This window comes from Lemur catta, chromosome X (genome assembly GCF_020740605.2).
Source record: "Lemur catta isolate mLemCat1 chromosome X, mLemCat1.pri, whole genome shotgun sequence".
Lineage (NCBI taxonomy): Eukaryota > Metazoa > Chordata > Mammalia > Primates > Lemuridae > Lemur > Lemur catta.
This window is the reverse complement of record NC_059155.1, coordinates 13063324-13081559: the sequence shown is the minus strand read 5'-3', so window position 1 is coordinate 13081559 and position 18236 is coordinate 13063324. Positions and strand designations below refer to the sequence as shown.

Sequence of the window (18236 nt, the reverse complement as noted above, 5' to 3'; positions counted from 1 at the left end):
GAAAATGTTATCATCACTCAAATTCATTGCCGTATATGCATGATTAAAGTTTGTGGCTCTTCCAGCCATATGGGATAGTCATGAAATACAAATGACATGGTGACAGGGTTTGAGTCATGAGTTACTAGCCTCTTAAGCTTACAGCTTTTCACTTCTACTAATGCCTACAAATTTAGACCTAAGTAGATTCCTAACCAATTTTTATCTAGGCAAAACTCATTACTGTATTTCATCAAAGATGCTGTTGTTTATAAGATTTGTCATGATTTTATGTACCACTGACTGAGAAATGGAAAAAAGGGAGATTAAACTATGATATGGCATCAAGACGCATACCAATTTCAGGGATGTTAAAATATGTCAAACACATGCGTCTTTGAAGAGATTAAATATATTTGATTTTCAGGGCTATTGTCTCCTCTCACTCCTCTCTAAAAGTATCTGTGGGCTTATTTTTAATGTACAATTAAGGATAATAAGACTATTCTTTCTGGAAATCAATTGTATTTTGGTTTCACTGCCTATTGAATACAGTATTTTGGCTAGTTTCTCAAGGTTAAGATTTCTAACTGCTTATCAAAAACTTTCCTGCTACCTCAAAGAAGTGACCTCAGGAATGTGAATACTTGGTAGGAAAAGGGGAAGAATAGGATGGGCTACACAAAGGACAAAAAAAAGGTCCAAGTTGTCAACCATTGTTTTCAACATTCTAACGTTTTCTTTTCATTTGAACAACTTCACCGTAAAGAAATGATGCCTGTTCTGAATCTTTAAAAACAAAAATCAAAAGACCTTAAAACAATCTTGAGAAAACTTGTCCAAGGCAAATTTTATTTTTTCAAGTTATAAAAATATGAGCATGTCAAAAATACTGTCTAGTCCACATAAGAGTAGTTCCAGCCGTTTAAAAGTTATACAGAGTTTGGAAAATAGCAATCTGTAGACAAGTCTTAAAACATACAACAATCATGAACAATGCACAACCATTCAATTCCGTTATTGCTAGTTATACGCAGCTTTTACTTGAGATTGTTCTCCTTAAGGGAAAGGGCAGTGTTTGGGCATTCTGACTGTTGCCGTTAAAGCTGTGGTTTTAGAAAACCAATCCAAAATAAAGAATAAGCTCACTTTGGGTCGAATATAATGTGTTAAGTTTTGATCAGTGCTACAAGAGGGTGTAGTCTAAATTTCAGTACCACCCCTTTCTCTGATTTTAATTCTATTTTGTTAGTGTATCAGAAATATAGTGTCTAGTTTTGGGCAAGAGCAAATGAATTACTGTTTTTTAAATTAAGTAGTAAGAAACATTAATTTTTGGTTGCAATGTAGAAATAAAGCTGGCATATCTAGCTTAAGAACATTAAAATGGAAAAGAACAAATCCTAAAATTAAATAATTAACCTAAATAATGAAGGGAAAGACAATGCAGTTGACAGTACAAAACACAGGGGGAAAATACCACTTATTTGGGGGGTGGGTAATACATGGGAAACTTTGGGCCTAAAGTTCACATGGAAGACTTAAAATTGAAGGGTGTCCCAAAGAGATAGCAATGGCTTTGTTTCCAACTTTTGTGTTAGACCCTGTTACAAGGTTAGGCTTATTGCTGACATTTTACCCCCACAAGTTCTTGAATCAGTTGAGACATATATTGGTGGTAAGTAGGAGGTGAAGTGGAAAGACCTTAAAAAGTAATTCTTAGAACAAAAGTGACATGCATGACAATTTGGCAAGGATACCTATTAACTCAGTGAGTTAAATCCTAAAAATAAGTTACATTTTTAGGAGGTAGAAAATAAGTACCAAAAATTTACCATTTGGCCACCCCTCTTACTTTTGGCTTCAACCTTGGATTTGTGTATTTCTCATTCCCCATTCTCCCACTAAAGCTATTCGTTCTACTACCATACATTACCTAAATTTACAGACCTAGAGCTGCCAAGAAAAATCTCTTAAGACTTACTTTTAAGCCACCAAACGTACCCGATACATAGGTATCAACTGAGAACGTTTTATACCTCTCTAGTTGATGTAATTCACTTCATAAGAAAACATGCCAACATAAAAAATTGAACAAGACTACTGAACATCTCTACATGTAATTCCAATATGTCAGAGTAGTTACGCAAACCTAAATTTGCAGTGTTTTCATTGAACTGACTTGAAAAAGCCATAAATTAAAACTGCATTACCAATGCTAACTGAAAACAGGCCATGTGCTTTAAAAAACTACAAAATTAACTTAACAACAACAACAACAAAAAAAAACCACTCCACTTCCTCCCAGAGTTATGTTGTGCTGATATCCCATAGATAGTATTATAAAAGGATTTTATTTTTACGATAAGCTGGCTTCACAGTGAGCATGTTAAGTACCAAGAGCATGTGTTTGATATTACTATAAGAACGTCATTAGTGGAATGTATATAAGGCATGTAAAAAACTAGCATTAAAGCTCTTAAGGGCAACGATTCACACTGGCAGCTGCTAGAAAAGGTGCTGCTAGGAATAAAAAACTATTAAAGAAATTTTGTCTCAGCACATACTGGTTTATAGTGCTTCTACAAACTTCTATGAAATGAATTAACTTCACATAAATTTCTGTTTCTGGAACTAATGGACCAAAGGAGAATGAATGGACTTTCCCTCCTTAACTAGTAGCCCAATCTTGAAAACGGAAGCAATCACTCGCAATCTTCCATACGGTGTGTTGAGGAGTGGACTGAGCAGTCAGCAGGAAGCTCTGGTTGAAGTAGTGTCTTCTGTTTCCCTCAAACTTCACAGTTCCACTGGTCACGACAAGAACTGTAGTCTGGGACTGTGTAGCTTGCTCTATCACACAAACAAAAAGAGAAGAGGTCAGTTTGTGTCTTCAAATAAGCAGATTTTCAGGCTTAATATACATTGCTTATGACCTAATGCTAAAAAAATTCATAAGCTTTCTTTACCGTGAGCATAATCTTAAGTATGCATATCCAAAGCCAGAAAGCTAAATACTCATTCAAAGACACTAAAACTATTGTAGTCCAGAAGTATGTGGGGTACTCTAAAGTTTCAAAATGAAGAGCTTATATCTAGCACAGGACCATTTGCTTCTTGTATGAGTTCATATTTCATTGGGCTTCTAACAGAGCTTATTCCTGAAGTTACTGTTCTTTTCAAGAACTGTAAAGGGAAAAACAAAATTACCCTAAACCACAACTAAAGACACTTAGGGCCCCACCTAGAGGTTAATACTATAAATTGCATCAATCTATCTTAAATTCTATCTGGCCAAAAGTCATCCTTTCACATAACAGACTAAAATTTCTGTGAAATTTTAATAGGTTGTAAGATGCTGAAACAAATTAATCAGAGATACGGTATAATTTTTTTGTGGAGACATTTAAGGGCCCAGCAGGCAACTATCTATTTGGGGCAAAATAGATCATCTTTCCTCTCCATTAACAAAAATCACATTTGGACTCAATTTCTCATACAACTCTTAATAAGCCATAATCACACAATCCATCAAAACCTACCACTGGTTCTCTGGAGTGAGAAGCATCTAAAGGAAGACCAAAGTTGTGACTAGACGGCTGAATTTTTCCTAATATTTAACTTGCTCAAGTAAGTATTTCTATCACTAAAAGTTGCTTGCTGCTTTTAATGTAAAAGCTCGGTGCTTCCCAAAGGAAAACAAAGGAAATACCTTGAAAGACCAGGGTCTTACCATGAACTGGTTGGCAATCTAACATGTTGACCTGGAACTCACTGGAAGGCAACATCTCAAAAAAATTAGTTAGGGCTTCCGGCCCTGTAACAACATTTCCATTCCATATTACAGCGGCCTTGTCCAGATACAGCCTGGTTAGTGACTAACAAGAAAGAAAAGTTTTTAAAAGGGAAAGAATTTTTTTTGTAGGTAAGCAATTTAGAGACATGAATTAAAAGTTTACAGATGGTATATACACATTTTCATGGTTCTACCTCCATCTTCTTTGTGAATGCCAGCTATAGTTGTGAGCCTTAATCAGAAATTATCTATAAATGTATGAAATAAAAATCAAATCAGGAAACATTTCCTATAATGGCTGACTCCTTCATTAGCACTAATACTAGCACTCCCCTTCACCCCCCCCTTCAGTGGAAACCAATGTGAAGAAGGTATCTGTCTTAGAATCTTGGCCTTAAAGAGGTATTATCTTACTCTTTATAAACTAGGCAGTAAAATATATTTTTTCATATTTCACTTTAGTCACAATGAGAAAACCTTGCAAACCCGAGAGTTTTAAAGTCTTACTTTCTGTATTAAAACGAATTAAATGATCACAAGTTCCAAGCACATGCAGCCCCAAACCAGCTTTAATCTCTCTTCCTTCTCTAATTCTGAGAATTAATAAAGTTGTCAATCCATCCCTATCTGTACACTTTAATCCCTGTGGTTATAAACATGTGAATCATTGACTATTTGAATGTATTAGGAAGAATTATTTCCTCTTCTTACTACTCTATTAGCATACTTAGTTCAAAAGAATTGTGAGTACTGGCTAAAACAGAGCTTTTAGCAAGTCAATTAAGTTAAGGCCCAAATGAGGCAAACATTCAACAGTTAACTCTTTGGGGTCACAGGACACACTATTTGCTTAACTCTACAATTTAACTTGGGTTGAAAGGCCAACACATTATCTTGTCTTTGGTAATGAACTATGTTGCTTTTATTTGCTACCTTATTTTTGAAAACAGCAAGGCACCATAAACATTCAAGACAAGATACAATAAACATCCATTGTTACATCTTTTGTCCCTGTCAACAGACATCAGAACAAGGAACTTCTTTTATCTTCTGCCTTAAAAAGGAGGTTTTTAGAGATAGGGTATTAACTTTTGCACATGCAGGATAAAAGAAGTTCTCTAAAACACAGTCCTATGCTGATAAGAATCCTAGGCAAGACTCCCTAGACGGGGTACTGAAATAATTACTTAGAAGATGTGGCTCAGGGATAAATCACTATGAAAAAGCTGATGAAGTAAAATCTTGGTCTACTGAAGACTAAAAGTATCCAAGCTATGTGGATCCTCTTTGTGAATGCCAGCTATAGTTGTGAGCCTTAATCAGAAATTATCTATAAATATATGAAATAAAAGGAGCAAATCAGGAAACATTTCCTATAATGCCTGACTCCTTCATTAGCACTAATACTACTTTAACCATATTGGTTAAATGATGGGACTAAGAAAGGGTAAGATATTTAAATATGTAAGTAAACATATGCTGGATCCCATGTTAAGTGCAGTATTTAAATTAATTCTTACTTACCCCTCTAAAAATAAAATAACATTAAGAGAAGTTAGCAACTTGCCCCAGGACAAGGAACTAGGTAAAGGTAAACCTGGGTTATGACTCCAGGTTCCATACTCCCAGTAATACCATGCCAATCTTTCCCTAAGCAATTTGCTTTTAAAGAACAAGTCCACACTTAGCACTCATGCGAGTTAGATGAATGGCTGGCTCAAAACCACTGGTATTTAATAAAGAGTAGTAGAGTCTGTAACACTCACCCGTCTCCTTTTATCCATTATCTCATAGTAGATATTGACAAATTCTTCAGCAGCTCTACATGCCTGATCTACGGAAGTTTTAAAACCCTACAAGAAAAGTTCACAAGTGTGGATTACCACTCCTCCAACCCCTCACCAACACAAAACCACCAGCAGGAGCTGGTGATTTATTTCAACCACTATATTTACACAGTCTACATTCTTACATACAAACTTGGAAATTTTACAGTTTAAGGCTAAAAAGTTTCCATTTCTTAAAACTTTCCACTATTTTTAGGTGCATGTCTTCAGGGCATAATCATCTCAACGAATTTTAGGTTTTTCACCCTTCTCATATAAATTTATAATCTTTGCTTGGCAGCTAAGTACTTTAGACTTTCAATATTTTACAAAACATTCACCTCAATGAAAATGAGCCATCTAGACCTTAAAAAGGGGAGAGGGGGCGGCAAATTTACCACTGAGTAAGCTAGAAAAAGTGTGGAGTTTTCTTTTCAAACGAGAAGTTACGACCAAACTCCAAAGTTGTCGAATAGAAAAGAAAAAGCATAATATGAAAGAAGTTCAACTACTAGAAACACTAGGCAGCTCCACTTAGGAAACTTTCTCACATTACGTAAACAGTCACCGGCGTTTGTGAAAGAATTGTAAAAACCAAGAAAACCTGGGGTCCGCGCAGGGGGACTGAGGAATAAGTACCTTCTCCTCCATTTACCGGCCCGGTCTGTTATTTGAATTAAGAAGAATGAATCGCCGGTTTCGTTTCTTTCTCAGGTGATCGAAAGTGATGTTTAGAGAGGAAGATAACCAAGGAGACTGAAAGCCATAAACAACAGACCCCAACACCCAGCCTCTAGCCACTCCCCACCTCACGCTTCTTTCTGGGACCGAAAGCGACCACACACCCGAGAGGGGATGGGGGCGACCGGGCGGGCAGCACAGCGTGGGCCCCGCCCCGTGCCCGGCGAGCCAGGCCCTGATTCGCCACCTGCCCACGTGACCCGCCCCGGCGCCCCTCCCCTCAGCCTCCCAAGCGCTGGCGCACAGCCGCCCTGCGGCGACCGACGCACTCACCGCGGACGCAGCCATCGGGGAACCCGTAGCAGCCTGTTCCGGCAGTGGCAGCGTCACTACCTCTTCACGTGTCCGCCTCCTTTGGCTGCGGAATGATCAAATATTTAGGAAGACAGCGAAACCCGCCAAATGCACAGAATTTCCTACCCGCCCATTCTTTCCCGGAAGTAGCTTGGTCCGTTGTTAAAAGCACCCCATGCTCCAACCTTAAGTGCCACCTTCCTTCAGTTCCGACAGATCCCTCCCATCCGCCTTATGTATCCAGTTGTTTGATATTTATTAACTTAGTTAAAAGGGAAAAAAAAAGCACTTTGCCCTGGCAAACAGTATACTCAAAACCAAAGTAACCCAATTTTGCAATGACGCACCTCGGGACGGGCTAAAACGAAAGCGCCCAACTAAGAGGATTTCTTTGCTCCAGGAGGCGGAGCCAAAGCCCACTGAAGACCAATGAGAAACGCGAGGAGACCTACTAGATCCCTATAGGCTAGAGGAAAAGGGGGTGGAGCTTGGGAAAAGGCGCGCAATCATACTGCACATGGCTGGTAGAAAACAGTTTAGCTTTCTGGAACGCTCTTGAGGAACTGATCCTCGATGCATTACAGTGCGATGTCTCCACAGGATACCTGAAATTATTCGCTATTTGACTTTACACTAGCCGCATTCAATAGAAAAGCCTCATCCAGTTCATTCTGGAATGTATTTTTAAATCTGACAGACCACAAACAAAATTAGTTTACGGTGCCATTCTCTACCTCTTAACGGCTGCTTAGTTATCCCTTAAAGTACTCTAAAATGTGAGTGGTGGCCACGTGTAAGGTACTCTTCTAAGCCGTTTTACATATATTCACTTATTTATAATAACGCTGAGGTAACTGCTATTACTTTACTCTCTCCCTTTTACAGCTAAGACACGGAGAACCTGCCCAGGGTCACAAAGTAGTTGAGATTCCGGTTCCAACAGTATTAACTATCGTGGCAATCTGGCTTCGCGCCCCCCGCGTCCCTTAAAACCCGCTCATCTCGAAGCCACCAACGACACTTATTTGACTGTCGAATTAATCGGAAGTAGCTGCAGTCTTACCCTGACTGGCTGGTGTGTGGCTCCTCACGATGTCTGTCACTCCCTCTGTGGTGTCTTCGTCTGTCTCCCCCAGACTCGTGTTTTTTGGATTTCTCCATACTTTCAGTCTTCCTGTTTTTCTGGCTCTCTTCCATCTAGTCTGTCTAGCTCTAACTGTAACTGCTTCTCAACCTATCTCCTTCCCTGCTCTGCCAGCTTCGGAGTGAGGCCGCTTCCGGGGTGTCTCCCGCATTTGAAGCATCCCTCCTCCCACGTGACCTCAACTGCCACATATGCTAATGAGTCTCAAGAACCTACCTGCAGGCACCCCTGCTTTTCTGAGCTCCAATTGCACATATGGAATTTGCTAAACATGAACACTGGCATGCACTACAGGCTTCTCAAACCCATTCAGTCCAAAATTCAAACTCAGTATTTCCTGTGCACTTGCAATCTTCTGTATTTCCTCAGTCATCTATGCCCGAATTCTTGGAATCTTTTTTTTTTCATTGGTCTCTCCTCATTATCATAATTCATAACTCCTCTTCATTCAACAAATATTTATTATTTACTATGTGCCAGGCATTGTGCAAGTCTCTGGCTATAGAGTGGTGAACAAAATAGATACGATCCGTATCCTTATGAAGCTCACAGTGGAATGGGAGGGCTAGACCAGAAAAAAAAACGTTAACGAGTTACAAAGGAATTCCAAGTAACTCGTCTGTTTCTGCTCATTACCTAAAGCGACCCCGGTCCTCCCTCTCTCTCTCCTCTTCCTCCCTCTCTTCTCCGCCTCCTGCACTCTCCCCCCTCCTTTCCTCTCCCGTTCTCTCCCCCTCCCTCCTCCCTTTTCTCCTCTATATACAAACTTTGATCCCTCTAGTCTCTTTTCTTCCTCAAAATTCTCCTAATATTGAAAGGCCTACCTTGGTATGATCTCAATTTACCCTTCCAGACTTCTCTCCCAAATTCACCAACAATGGCAAAGTTAACTACTACAGTTTGCCAAAATTGACTTCTGTTTACTGCTCTATTGGTGATCGCTTTTCTTGACTGGGAGCTGTTATTATATATCTTCAGTCCCCAACCTTTTTGGCACCAGGGACCTGTTTCATGGAAGACAAATTTTCCACTGACGAGGTTGTGGGGGGAAGTCAGGCGGCGATGCGAGCAATGTGGCACGGCTGTAAACAGGCTTGCTGGTCCGCCACTCACCTCCTGCTATGCGGCTCCCCGCTTTCATGGAAGACAATTTTTCCACGGACGGGGTGGGAAGGGGGCAGGGGGGCGTGTGGCAGAGTCCCTAACAGGCCACGGACTGGGGGTTGGGGACCACAGTTTTATATGACTTCATTCACTCCTCACAACCCCCAGAGAGGGGGACGTTATTATCCCAATGTTTAAGAGTTTAAATTGAAATTCAAATAAGTTAAATACAGTGGCCAACATGGCACATCTACTGGACCTAGGATTTCAACACCAAACTGATCCCATAGTCTTTGCTCTTAGACACTTTGGTATTCATGCATTTGCTTATACTATGCTTATTTTGGAATGTTTCTTCCCTCCGTTTTCTACGTGCCCTTCAGGGACCAAGGCAAGCGAAGTCTTCTCTGTGAAGCCTTCCCTCATTTCCTGTCCCCCGAACCCCAAGGGATGTGACCTCTCCTATGGCTACGAGGGTAGCTATTGGTGTGGACAATAGTGCTAAGGAACAAAGGAGTGCTGGGAGTATTGGAAAGGAACAGCTGAGTTAGAGGTGGAGGGAGTGCTCAGAGGCTTGCAGTGAAGTTTTGCACAGAATCTTGTGCTACAGAGGAGGAATTGCTACATGAATGTGCTACAGAGGCGGGAGGCTGGCTAAACTGATCATAGAGAAACCAGTGTTGGGCTCTAGTCCATCAGAGCAGTGAATTTAGAACCGCACGAAAAGTACGTTGGGTGGGGGTGGGGGACAAAAGCTGTTTTTTTAAATTTTTTTTTTATTTCAGCATATTCCAGGGGTACAAATGTTTAGCTTACATACATTGCCCTTGCCCCACCTGAGTCCGAGCTCCAAGCATGTCCATCCCCCAGACGGTGCGCACCGCACCCACTAGGTGTGTATATACCCGTCCCCTCCTCCCCCCTCGCATCTGCCCGACACGCAATGAATGTTATTGCCATATGAAAGGCTCTTTGCTAGATGACTGCATATGTATAAAAATTGAGGAGAGGGCCCAGAAATGGTGTAAACGTCTTTTCTTGGAACACAGCATAACATTTTGGTTAGGTACATTGTTGCTGGCACCAGTCTGTGTTCAAATCCTGACCCCGTGCCACTGACTAGCTATGTGAAATTGGCCAGATGGCTAAGTCTCCCAATCTGTAAAATGGACATAATATTAGTACATACTTTATAGCATTGTTGTTAGAGTTAAATGAGTTAGTGCCTGTCATATAGTGCCTGCTTGAGGAGCATTATGTTCCTACCCATGGCAGAGGAGATTAGGCATCCACTTATTTGACAGTATGAAGTTAGGACAGATCAGATAGCTGTTGGGGTCTTGAAGGTATCAGTACAGTTCAGGAGAGGGTTGGGGACCCTGGGATAACAGTGTAGGAGCAATAAATCGGGTCTTAAGATTGTGGCTGTGATGTGCAGCTAGCTCTCTGGTTAAGTGTGGACCTAATGGAATTAAAGTTGCTGGGAGTTACCAGCATCCCTGTCTGAATCTGTGCCTTGCTCAGGACTAATCTAGAACAACCAGGAGAGTGATCTGAGCAGTCAACCGCTTCCTATCAGATCTCTAATTGGCAACTGTCCTGTTCCCATCAAATAGTGCTTTTTACAAAACAGCTTTATGGATATATAATTCACATACCATATGGTTCACTCACTTAAAGTGTACAATCCAGTGGTTTTTAGTATATTTACAGAGTTATTCAAGCGTCATCACACAATTTTAGAACATTTTTAACACCCTGTAAAGAAACCCTTTTCCCATTAGCAGTCAATTCTCATTCCAGCTCCTGGCAACCACCAAATCTACTTCTCGTCTCTATGGGTTTGCCTATTTTGGACATTTCCTGTAAATGGAATTGTACCATACGTGGTACTTTGTGTCTGGCTTCTTTCACTTAGCAGAATATTTTCAAGGTCCTTCCATGTTGTGGCAGGTATCAGTACTTCATTCCTTTTAATTGCAGAATAATATTCCACGGTATGGCTATAAAACACTTCATTTATCCATTCATTCATTGATAAATATTTGGGCGGTTTGTACATTTCAGATATTATTAATAATATTTCTATGAACATTCATGTACAAGTTTTTGTGTGAACATATCCTACATACCTAGAAGTGGAATTTCTGGTTCATATGGTAATTTATGTTTAATGTTTGAAGGAACTTCCAGCTTAATTTTCACAGTGGCTACAACGTTTTACATCCCCCCCAGCAATGCATGAGGATTGCAATTTCTCGACATCCTTCCCAATACTTGTTATTGTCTCTCTTTTTGATTATAGCCTAAGATCTTAGTGGATATGAAGTGTTACCTCACTGTGGTTTTGATTTGCATTTCCCTGATGCCTAATGATGTTGAGCATCTTTTCCTGAGCTTATTGGTCATTTGTATATCTTCTCTGGAGAAATGTCTATTCAGATCCTTTGTCCACTTTTAAAAATTGGGTTATTTTGCCTTTTATTATTGTGTTCTTTATATAGAGAGATACAAGTCTCTGATCAGTATATGATTTGCAGATATTTTATCTCATTCTGTGGGTTATCTTTTTATTATTGTGGAGCTGTGGAGAGGGGTATTGGAGTAGGTGAACAGGTCACTTTACAACACTACAAACCCTGCTGTCTTTGTGGGTATTTAGCAGTTCTTGAATAAATGCACCTAAGACAAGTATTTATTAACTTTCAGAGTTCTGCAAAAGTTGATTTTGACCATTTTGTCCGTGTTTCCATTGCTTTTGTGGAGGGGTGGATTTACGGAAGTCCTCACTTTGCTATTTCAGAAGTCCTGCTTAGATAGTACTTGTGTACATCTTTAAAACGAAATTATTATGACTAATGCTGCAACGAACATGAGAGTGCAGATATCTTTACAAGGTGGTGATTTCATTTCTTTGGGGTATAAAGCAGCAGTATTCACAAGAGCCAAGATATGCAAACAACCTAGATGTCCATCCACGGATGAGTGGATAAAGAAGCTGTGATATATATGTGTGTGTGTGTGTGTGTGTGTGTACACACACACACATATATACACACACACACACACACACACACACACACACAGAGTGAAATATCATTCAGCCCTGTAAAAGAAGGAGATCCTGCCATTTGCCACAACATGGATGAACTCGAGGACGTTATGGTAAGTGAAGTAAACCAGAAAGAAAAATGTTGCATGATCTCACTTGTATGTGGAATCTAAAAACAAAGTAAAATATATAGAGATAGAGATTAAAACAGTGGTTACAGGGGTGGGGGTGGAGAGGGAGACGAAATGAGGAGATGTGGGTCAAAGTATACAAAGTAGTAGATATGTAGGACAAACAGGTCTAAACATCTAATGTATAACATGAGGACTATAGTTAACAATAGTATATTCAGAATTTTGGCTAGATGAGTAGATTATAGCTGCTCTTGCCACAGGGGGAAAAATGGGTAACTCTGTGAGACGATGGATATGTTAATTTGATTCACTGTAGTAACCATTTGACTATATATGTATCTCATAACATCATGTTGTATGCCTTAAATATATACAATAAAATTTATTTTAAAAAGACATTATTATAGTCTGCCTTTTATTATTTATATATTAATATTCTCTACTAGATTTTAAGTTTATGAACATAAAGTTATGTAGTTTTGATATATTAAACACTTACCCAAACCACTGACACTGAGTAAAAACCTTACACAAAGCAGGTTGTTAAGACTGAGTGACCAAATAAAATTTTCTCCTTCTTTTAGCTTGTCTCTATAACCATTTTGAATCCACTGTGAAGGAAGTAAAGGTGTGAATTAATTTCCTATAAAAGAACCCTTTTCTTCTTGTGACATAGAAGTGAGAGTATAATCCATTTTCACCTCATTACTTTTCAATTGCCTCCTCTATAGGGTATCCACAAGTCTCATCTTCAAGGGAGAACAATTCTTTCAACTCTCTGCTGGAAACTTACTTTTTTTCTAGTAATTGTTTTCAGAAGCAAAATGTATAATAAGACGTTTTGTATAACAAGGCTGAGCTTTCAGATTTTGGGAAGTCCTTCTAAGACTCCGGCTTACCGAGTCTGCAGATTTCTTAGAAAAAGGTCAAATATGATTGTCAACATCATAATGAAAGGTTCAGGCCGAGACATACATTTAACAAGATGAACTAAAATCTGCAAGCTTTCTTATCTTACTTGGTGGTACCTGAGAAGTCTTTTTTGTACTAAACACCTATTTCTTTCTTACCTTCTCCCTGCCATCTAGGCCCAGACTTCTTCCCATGCCCATGAACTCAGTAAAAATGAAACAAAAATTAGACAAAAGTGACCCGCCCCATTCCCCTCTCAAAAAGAAAGAAAATGTTGTCAGGGGCTTAATGTTGTGGCGTTTTTTCTCTATTAAGTATATTTTTTCCCGATATTAACATAGATCTACTAACATTTCTATAGTTATTATTTGCCTAATATAACTTTTTTTGTCAGTTTACTTTCAAGCTTTTTGAGTCCTTATGTTGATGTGTGTCTTTTTTAAGTTGAACATAGCTGGATCTTGTTCTTTTGGCCTGACAATAGGTCTTTTAATAAATACGATGTATAATTTACATGTAGTAAATGTTCATAAGGTTTGAGTGTACAGCTGCATGGATTTGACAGAATTATACACTCATGTAACCACTAAGCACATCAAAACAGAGAATATTCCCAGTGCCCCAGAAAGCTTCTTCCTGTCCCCTCCCACTCAATATTCCCCAAAGGTAACCACTATAGAGATTTTTATGATCATAAATAGTGTTTGTCAGTTATCGAATTTCATATAAATGGTATGATATAGTATGTACTCTTTAACATCTGGCTTATTTTAAATGTAAATTTTTATGTTCGTTGACAAATGATAACTATGTTTATGGGGTAAAATGTGATGTTTTGATATATGTATCTATTGTGGAATGATTGTATCAAGCTAATTAACAAATCCATCCCTTCACATATTTATCACTTTTTTGTAGAGAACATTTAAAATCTATTCTTTTAGCAATTTTGAAATATATAATACATTACTATTAACTGTGATCACCTTGCTGTGCATTAGATTTCGGGAAACATCTGGCTTCTTTCATTCAACATTAGGGTGAGATTTAGCCACGCTGTTACTTTTTGCTCCTTCTTTTTCATTACTGTGAGGTATTTGTTTACATGAATCTATCATAGTGTGTCTGTTCTCCCATTGAATGGCCTTTGCATTGTTTTCAGTTTGGGGTTACTTTTAAATAAAGATGCTATGGATATTCTTGTATGTGTCTTAAAGGTGGACAAGAGCACTCATTACTTTTGGGTATATACATAGGAGGGAAACTGCTGTATTACAGGCTGCTCATATGATCAGATTTAATAGATTCTGGCAGACGGTTTTCCAACTGACATCTTCACCAGCAACCTATGAAACTTCCAGTTCCTACACATTCTCACCGGCACTTGGTATTGTCAGTCCTTTTATTTTCAGCTCTTTTGGTGGACGTGTACTTGTATCTCATCCTGGTTTTAATTTGCATATTCTGATAGGTAAGGAGTTCAGCTCCTTATATTATGCTTATTTGCCATTTGTGTGTCCTCTATAGTTTGATCGTTTTACCCGTTTTTTTTAAAATAATGGGTAGTCTGTCTTTTTTAGAAAATTGATTTGTAGGATTTTTCTACATTCTTTCTGGATATGAGTCTTTTGTCAGACAAGCGCACTGTGAATGTCTTCTCTAAATCTGTAGCTTACTTTTTTCCTTTCTTTTTGGTGTCGTTTGATGGACAGAAGTTTTTAATTTTTATGAAGTCCAATTTGTCAATTTTTCCTTTTGAGTTTAGTACTTTTTGTATCCTGGACTAAGAAACCTTTGCCTAAATGTCATTAAGATATTCTCTTATGCTTTATTTCTTTGTCTTTCACATAAATATCTATAATCCACCTTGAATAAATTTTTTGTGTGATGTGAAGCCTAGATCTGGTGACTCAGAACCATTTATTAAAAAGACCATCCTTTTCCACACCAAAGTGCAGTGGAAGCTTTGTTGTAACTCAGATGATTGTTATGACATTTCTTGGCTCTCTATTCCGTTCCACTGATTTTACTTGTCTGTTTTTGCATCACCATCACACTGTCTTAATTACGGGAGTTTTACAATAGGTCTTGAAAACTGAGAGTATAAAGTCTGCAAATTTTGTTTTCTTTTCCAATATTGTCTTGCCAATTCTTGCTCTTTTGCATTTCCATACAAATTTTAGATTTAACTTTTCAATTTCTACACAAAGATACCCTTCAGGGATTTTGATCTGAATTGCATTAAATCTTTTTTTTTTTTTTTGAGACAGAGTGTCACTTTGTTGCCCGGGCTAGAGTGAGTGCCATGACGTCAGCCTCGCTCACAGCAACCTCAAACTCCTGGGCTTAAGCGATCCTACTGCCTCAGCCTCCCGAGTAGCTGGGACTACAGGCATGTGCCACCATGCCCGGCTAATTTTTTCTATATATATTTTTAGTTGTCCAGATAGTTTATTTCTATTTTTTTAGTAGAGACGGGGTCTCGCTCAGGCTGGTCTCGAACTCCTGACCTTGAGCGATCCACCCGCCTCGGCCTCCCAGAGTGCTAGGATTACAGGCGTGAGCCACCGCGCCCGGCCTGAATTGCATTAAATCTTAGATAAATTTTCAGAGAATTGAAATCTTGACAGTATTGACTTTCCAAATAAATGTACACGATGTATCTCTCCATTTATTTAGGTATTCTTTGATTTCTCTCAGCAATGCTTTATAGGGGGAGCCTTAGACATCTTTCATTAGATTTATTGCTGGGTAGCTCATATTTTATGCTATTGTAAATGGTATTGCCTTTTAAAAGATTTCTAATTGTTTGCTGTTATTTATGTAGATATACAATTGATTCTTGTGTATTTAACTTTGTCCAGACTTTGTTAAATTTACTTAAATATTTCTAATAATTTGTAGAGTCCTCTGGATCTTCTATGTATGTACTCATGTTATCTGTGAATAGAGGTTACTTCTTCCTTTGCAATCTTTATGGTTTAAAATTTATTTTTCGTGTCTCACTGAACTAACTAGGACTTCCAATACAATTTTGAGTAGAAGTGGTAAATAGTGATCCTTTTTGTTTTCATTCTGATTTCACAGAAAGAGTTCAATATTTTGCCATTAAGTATGATGTTTGCTTTTTTAAAATACCTCTTATTAGGTGAGAGAATTTCCTTTCTATTCCTAGTTTGGTATGTTTGTTTTTTAAAAATCAAAAACAGATACTGAATTTTATTATATGCCATTTCTGTATCTGTCAGTGGCTTTCTCCTTTATTCAGCTAATATAATAAAATACATTGGCTGACTTTCTAAGATTACACCAAGATCCATTACTGATATAAACCTCACTCAGTCATCATTCATTTTATATATTACTGGATTCATTTAGTTAACATTTTGTTTAGGATTTTTGCATCTATGCTCATGAGAGACATTGGCCTGAAATTCTCCTTTCTTGTCATATCCTTGCTAGGTTTTGGTATCAGGGTTTTGCTGATCTCATCAAATATAGCTGAATCAGCTTTTTTCCCTACTGTTTGCATGATATACATTCCCACCCTTTTTACTTTTGACTTTCTGTCCCCTTTTATTTAATGTGAGCCTCTTTTAAGCAGCATGCAGTTGCATTTTGTTTCTGTTTTTATACTAAGTATTTTATTGTATGCCACTGCTGGTGTATATAAAACAATTACCCTTGTGAAACAGAAATTCATGAAAATTCAGAGAGGTAGGTGTTAAGTATTGATCAAAGTAGAAGTTTGTATATTATGGCACATATATTATAGGGATAAACTTTTGTACAGGCTCCAAATGTAGCTCTATTCTGAACATTCACTCGTTCATGAGAAGTGGTTTGGGAAACCTTTGAAAGATTCATTTTATTAATACTACAAAAAGTAACAGACTTTCTGGTGTCTGAAAGGAATTGTACTTGAAGATACTGCAGTCAGCAGAGGATCATGTTAAACATTTTGTAGACAGAATTGTTTCAGGTCTGCAGCTGCTTGGGAAACTTCAAGGCAGTTGAGCCCCGGCGTGTAGCCAGAGCTGTTGAGCCATTTTCTTCATAGCAGTGACGCTGAAGGACCCAGAAGTGGCACACGCGAGAGCCAGGCCAATTCGTGGGTCCAGTTCTATTTTGTTTTCTATAGAAGCAGCAGAAGTCTGACAATCTTAGTATTTTAATTGGAGTCTTTAGTACATTTACATGTACTTATTGAATATACTTGGTTTAATAGCTATCATCTTGCTACATGTTCGGTATTTATCCTATCTGTTCTTCATTTATTTTTCCTTTCTTGACTCTTGTTTTATTATTCAAGTATATTTATCACACTGTTTTCTCCTCTATTAATTCTTAGTTATGTATTCTTTTATAATTCATTTTTTGTCTATCTTTTGTTATGAAAGGCATCCTTGACTTATTCCATTCCGTCTTAAAATAATACTCTTGCTACTTACTGAACATAGAATATATAACAGTTTCATTCCGTTTGCTCACCTCTAATATTTTGTACAATTGTCGCTAGTTGTTTTATTTCTATGTATGTTTATGTAGTTCCAAAACGTGTTCATCATTTCAAAAGGAAACCCTGTATTCATTAAGCAGTTACTACTGATTTCCCCTTCCTTCCAGCTCCAAGTAAACACCAGTCTGCTGTCTGTCTTTATGGGTTTACCTATTACCTATTTACTTCTTCACCTATTTTCGATATTTCCTAATGTGGATCATATGATATGTAACCTTTTGTGTCTGGCTTCTTTCACTTCCCACAATGTTTTCAGGGTTCATTCATGTGATATCAGTACTTCATTCCTTTTTATGACCATATTTCATTATATAGATATACAACATTTTATTTACCCATTCATTTGTTGATGGACAGTTGGATTATTTGCCCCTCTTAGCTATTCTGAATTATGCTGCTATGAATGTGAAAGCACATGTATTTGTTTAGTACTTGTTTTCAATTCTTTTGGGTATAGGAGTCCACTTGCTCAAGCCTTCTTGGGCATGGCTCCAGGTCACGGTCCTCAAATTTGGCTCAGAATAAACCTCTTTCAGATATTTCAGAGTTCGAATGTTTTCTATCCACAATTCTGGCTGCGCAACGTGGGGCTCAGAGAAGACACAGGACCCCCGAAGGAGTCGCCTGAACCTGGAGCTAAGGTACCAGCATGGGCCCAGTGATGCTCCCCACTTCCCAGGGGCCGAAGTCCCCAAGGATCATGGATTACAGCCAGGCGACTTTGTTTATTGGAAA

General features: G+C 38.4%; 1 protein-coding gene across 4 annotated transcripts; it reads right to left on the bottom strand.

Annotated features, from left to right (window-relative positions):
- Positions 1–804: 804 nt before the first annotated feature.
- Positions 805–6974, bottom strand: NXT2 (nuclear transport factor 2 like export factor 2). 4 transcript variants are annotated; one of them, XM_045538610.1, is made up of 5 exons: positions 6822–6974; positions 6616–6700; positions 5542–5628; positions 3713–3857; positions 805–2832 (listed from the first exon to the last, which is right to left on the bottom strand). In XM_045538610.1, exons 2-5 carry the CDS (start codon positions 6628–6630, stop codon positions 2651–2653), a joined length of 429 nt encoding a protein of 142 aa, XP_045394566.1. In that variant the 5' UTR covers positions 6631–6700; positions 6822–6974; the 3' UTR covers positions 805–2650. The 4 variants fall into 4 exon arrangements, with proteins under 4 accessions (XP_045394566.1, XP_045394565.1, XP_045394568.1 ...); XM_045538609.1 differs by lacking the exon at positions 6822–6974 and having other exon boundaries at positions 6616–6808; XM_045538612.1 differs by lacking the exons at positions 6616–6700; positions 6822–6974 and adding an exon at positions 6410–6474.
- Between the last annotated feature and the right edge of the window lie 11262 nt (positions 6975–18236).

Coding starts and splice junctions, on each gene's coding strand:
- NXT2 (XM_045538610.1), bottom strand. Junction 3,858..5,541: donor TAATGGATAAAAGGAGACGG/GTGAGTGTTACA, acceptor CTTTCTTGTTAG/TCACTAACCAGGCTGTATCT. Junction 2,833..3,712: donor AGATTGCCAACCAGTTCATG/GTAAGACCCTGG, acceptor TTTGTGTGATAG/AGCAAGCTACACAGTCCCAG.